Consider the following 5,052-nt stretch of genomic DNA (forward strand, 5'->3'; position numbering starts at 1 on the left):
TATTAATCACTAAGAAAACAGAGAAAGACACATATATGGGAAACACACTTCTTTTTTTGGCTGCGGTCCAGGTTCTGCAAGGGTTGGCGAGGCGATGGTTCTCAGTAGATGTGTGCCGATCTGGGGATTCCTGTGCTGTCTCTTCCAAACAGGCCTCCACGACATGCGAACCTGACTGCTTTCATCTGGAAGGTGTGACCGTGTGAGGGGCCTTCAGGAGGCTGGTGAGGAAGACTGTTTTGACTAGGGGGCTTTTCACTGACCCCCAAATCAAGCCATGAGGGCTGATTCTTAGGAGCACTAGTTTCTCCTATGCCTGGATGGACCTTGAAAAAGAACTCTTCAAGAAGGAAGAGAAATGTTGAGATTGAAAAGAGGAAGAAGCTTGGGTGAGGACGGACTGTTCCTCCTCATTCCCTAGGCCTCCAACCCCAGCATGGACAGCCGGCAGCCCCCACATGTGCTCACTGTTCTCACTTCCACCATCGCCCACCATTCCCACTAGGAGCCAGGGACAATGGTGTCTCAAATACAGCCAGTGCCACGTGCCTTCTCCAGGTGCCAGGCAGTAGCCAAGGCCAAGCTTCTGCAGCTAGTGCACTGTCTGCCTCTTAGCAGGAGTCTGACAGCTGGGAAGGTGGTTGGGAGGCACCCTGGAGCTAAGGCACTGTGTGGAAGCCAAGATAGAGGGGCTTCTGCTTCTACTTCTTTTACTGAACCAGCTGAGTCATTGGCCTAAACCAGCTGAGTCATTGGTCTAGCTACCTTCCTTCTCTCAGCCCAGATGTTCTCGATCTAAGGAGGCCTCTGAGGACCCCTCTGGTCTCAAGGGTCTACAGGCTTAATGTAAGTGGTTGCAAGCAAGTCCCCTCTGTAGAGATCACCTAAATTAAGGATAATCTTTTTGGGAGCAAAAATAAAAAGAGGCTTGGAGAAGAATTTCAGAGGGTTCCCAAACACACAGGAAAGACTGACCACACACACTTATCTTCTCTTACACGTATCTTAGCCTGATGGCCTCTGGGCCACGCTGCCTGGGTGTGAGTTCAGGCTCTGCCCTCTGTAACTGACTGACCTTGGGCAAGGACCTATGTGTTTTCTCACCCGTCAAACAAGGACAGCAATAGGGCCTGCCTCTTCATTGGAGAGGGCTACTGAGGCCGTCCTTGGGGAGAAGTACAAGGGGGCGTAGAGAGAGGTGAGTGTAATTAAAATAGAGATGAGGCTAAAGGTGGCTGTGGAAAGGAGGCCCCACTGGCTGTGCGGGGAGGCCAGCCCTGGAAGGAGTGCAGGGCAGGCGGTGCAGAGCCATGTGGAAATAGGAGCACAAAGAAGGCAGAGGACCTGCGGGCCTGTTCACACAGCATGGAGCGGGCAAGGAGGGAACCACAGCGGGATGACCTGAATCAATATGCCAGGGTGACCTCTGGTTTAAGAACCTCTCATAGACTCACTGGCCAGTGTATGTGGCTAGATTACTGTTCCTTGCTGAGATTTCCATAGAGAAAGTTGCTTTGTCCCTGTAACTTTCAGCCCCTAGGACAGTGGGGAAATGTAGTCAGAGTCCTGATGGGAGATTCGTCACACACAGAGCCTTTCGGCCTCAGAGAGCTTGGTCCCGGATCAAGACATTGATAGGAAAGGCCCTGGTCAGAACAGGAGCTCTGCCTTTGCTGGGAAGGGGACCCCCTTCTCTCCAAATCCTTTTTTTTTTTTTTTTAAGTAACAGTTTAATTGTAGGCTAGCAGGTGGCATGTGGTTAAGGAGCTGTATTGCCACAAGGCCGATGACAGTTCAAGTCCTGGACCTGGTGTCTTGCTTTCTCACTTTCTGTTTTTCTATCTCTCTGGTGAATGCACATGTCCTATAGCAAATTAAAATAATAATAATAAATAAAATTAAATAATTTTTAAAAAAGTTTAATTGAAGTATAATTCATATGCTATACCATGTATCCATTTAACTAATGTGAACAATTCAGTATTTTGAGTATATTCAGAGTTGTATAACCATCATTACAATAAATTTTAGAACAGTTTCATCACCTCCCAAAAGGTAACCTTGTGCTCATTAATCACTCCCTTCCCTACCTCAACATCTTTCCTCCAGCCTTAGACAACCACCAATCTACTGTCTCTATAGATTTGTCAATCCTAGACATTTTGTATGAATGAAGTGATACGTGGTCTCTTATGACTGACTTTTTAAAAGAATTATTTATTTAATTCCATTTGTCATTACTATTTTTCAGTTTGACTAGAGAGAGACAGAGACAGAAAGGGAAAGTGAGAAAGCAAGCTGCCAGGTCCAGGACTCGAACCACAGTTGGCCCTGTGGGAATTCAGTGCCTCTTACTACTGTGCCACCTGCCACCCCCTCTGTGGCATATTTCTAAGGTCGTCCATGTTGTAACATGTATCATAGCTTCATTCCTTTTTTGTGGCTGCATAATATTCTATTGAATAGATATACCACATTTTCTTTATCTCTTCATCGGTTGATAGCCAGGTCATTTCCACTATTTGTCTCTTATGAACATGTTGCCATGAAGTCATGTATGTACACATGTTTTTATTACTCTTAGGTCTATTCATAGGGGTGCAGTTGCTGGGTCAGATCATTATTGTTCCTTCGTTCCTGGCACCTATCTCCATTTCAGAACTTCCTGTACTTACCATAAGCACTCACAGGTCTGCTCACTTTCATACTTGTTTTTTTTTTTTTTTAGTTTTCTTTCTTTTTTTTAAATCTTGCATAGCCCTGTGGAACTTGGCACATACAAAACATCAAATCAGTGTGTGGGAGGGCTACGCTGTGGCCAGTGCTACTCACACAGTCAGATGAGGCCTGAAGACTGACTTTGCAAATGGCAGAGAAGGGGGGTCACTGTCCTGCAATAATTTTTCTCTAAAGCAGAAGATAAACATAGGTTCTAAAAAGGTATGCAGCTTTTCTTCTTCTTCTTCTTCTTCTTCTTCTTCTTCTTCTTCTTCTTATTTTTGTTATAGGGTGCGTGCACTTATCAGACAGACAGAGAGAAAACAAGAAATCAACCCCCAGGGAGAATGGCCACGCCGCAGTCCCTTCTCTTCCATTTTCCTCTCGGGATTTTGGGTACACAAACACATGCACCCAGCCTGAGTTTTAAGCCCCCGGGTTTGGAACTTGAACCACAGTTGATTACATGAGAGTCCAGTTACACCATCTGTTGGTCCCAACAACTTTTATTTTTCTAACGGGAGAAAATGGTCAAACCACCTCATTATGTTTGTACATATTTTACAGTTATTTACATAATTTTACATTTATTTATGTACATCTCTACAATAAAAACAGTTTAGACACCAAGTTATACAAGGTGTTGGTAACAGTAAAAACAGATTTTGTTCTTAGTTAATATTTCTTCTTAAAAAAATCAGCTGCTGGTGAAGTATTGCTGCTGGTTAAGACTTCCAAGGTGTCTTCGAAGAGATGTAATACTCAAACGAGAGATGGCTTTTTAGAATTATTTAAATAATCTAGATATTCTTTCTTTCATCTTCTGTTACCAGTCAACTGGCGCTATAAAAAAAAAAAATTGCATCCGTAATTTGTAAAGTGTAGTCAATCTGTACTGCATATTAGGAGTCTTAATTACCCTCCTGTTTTAATGTAAGTAGCCCTTTGGTAATAAACTCACATGGCCAGCACTAGGGAGCAGAGACAGAGGGAGAATGGCCTTGACTCCTCAACGAATGGCAGCCTGACCCCCACCAGAAGTACTGCCTTCAGTATACAGCACGAACTAGCAGTCTCAAGTTTCCTTCCCACTTTGAACTTCTCTTCCTGTTTAGTCACTTCTGTGCTGATGACAGGACAGTCTTGGGCTATGCCAGAAGAAATCAGCCAAAAACCACCACTGCAGCCCTGTTAGGGCAAGCCTCCTCAAACTGGCTGTCCCTGGGCTGCCGTTGTAACACGACTAAGTACTGTGCACTGGGAGCTGGATCCCACATGGCTGCTCATCGTCCAAATCTCAGTGCTGGTAGCTTGAAAAACATGCCGGGCACATACGTGTGCATGCCCCAAATCCCAACAGGATGAAGAAATAGAAGAAAAAGTATTGTGGAGTAACCACACCCCAATGGGGAGTACCTTCTTCCTCTCCCCCCGTCTCTCTCTGGCGAGCGCACATACCCTCTGGCAATTAAAAAAGAAACACAACAAAAACTGACAGTCCACTTCTTGGCCTTTTGCCTTCTGCGCAGTCTGTGTGTGCTCAGAGAGCCCAGAGATTAAGCTAGCTGAGCTGTCCCTTGGAATCCCTTGCCCCTAGGACTTCTGCCATAGCTGGTTTCCCCAGGTAATCTGGGCATTGTTCCACCTGGCAGCTGAGGAGAAGAAACCCCACAGCCATCATCAGTTCCCACCGAGGCCTTTGCTGCTGCTAAGTTCTGCCTTCATCCCCACACCAACCACAGGGCCTCAGTGAACAAGCCAAAGGGCTTGGCCACTCATCCTCCTCTGTGCCTCGGCGGCTTTAGCACGTAGACTCTTCTGTCCTCCCTCAGGGTCCCTAGCACGGAGCTACACTGGTTCTCCTCCTGGACTTCACCTCCCTAGTCCTGGCTCCTCTGCCTCTTTCTACCATCTGAGGGCTTCTGGCTGCTTTTTCTTGGTGACCCTACATGCTCAGGACATCAACTACTGTCCTGAGGTGAATGTTCCCAAACTAGCCCCACCCTGAAACCCTGCATCTTCAATTCTGTGCATGGGCATCACTACCCAAGTAACATGCCAGCACCCCAAACTGAACGTGTCAGAGCAAAATGCGTTTCTCTTCCGAAGCAAGCTCCCTGACTCCTCTATAGCTGGTAATACCACCTTCTGGGCACCAAGGTCAAAATTCTTGTCATTTTAGCATCTTTATTGAATAATAATAATAATAATAGCTGACATTTATGGAACACTATTATAAGCCAGTCACTATTTGCAACATTTTACCTATGCGAACATCTTTTTTTTTTTAAAGTTTTTGCCATAGGGTACATGTACTTGTCAAAGAGGGAAAGA

General features: G+C 45.5%; 1 protein-coding gene across 1 annotated transcript in view; it reads right to left on the bottom strand.

Moving 5' to 3' along the window:
• Positions 1 to 3,206: 3,206 nt before the first annotated feature.
• The window catches only part of CD58 (CD58 molecule), a 30,397-nt gene continuing 28,551 nt past the window's right edge, over positions 3,207 to 5,052 (bottom strand). Inside the window, exon 6 of the mRNA XM_006161406.3 lies at positions 3,207 to 3,561. Coding sequence (XP_006161468.2) covers positions 3,552 to 3,561 — 10 coding nt within the window. The 3' untranslated portion in view covers positions 3,207 to 3,551. The remainder of the gene's footprint in view (positions 3,562 to 5,052) is intronic.

The sequence above is a fragment of the Tupaia chinensis genome, unplaced genomic scaffold (assembly GCF_000334495.1).
Source record: "Tupaia chinensis unplaced genomic scaffold, TupChi_1.0 Scaffold138517_1, whole genome shotgun sequence".
NCBI lineage: Eukaryota > Metazoa > Chordata > Mammalia > Scandentia > Tupaiidae > Tupaia > Tupaia belangeri.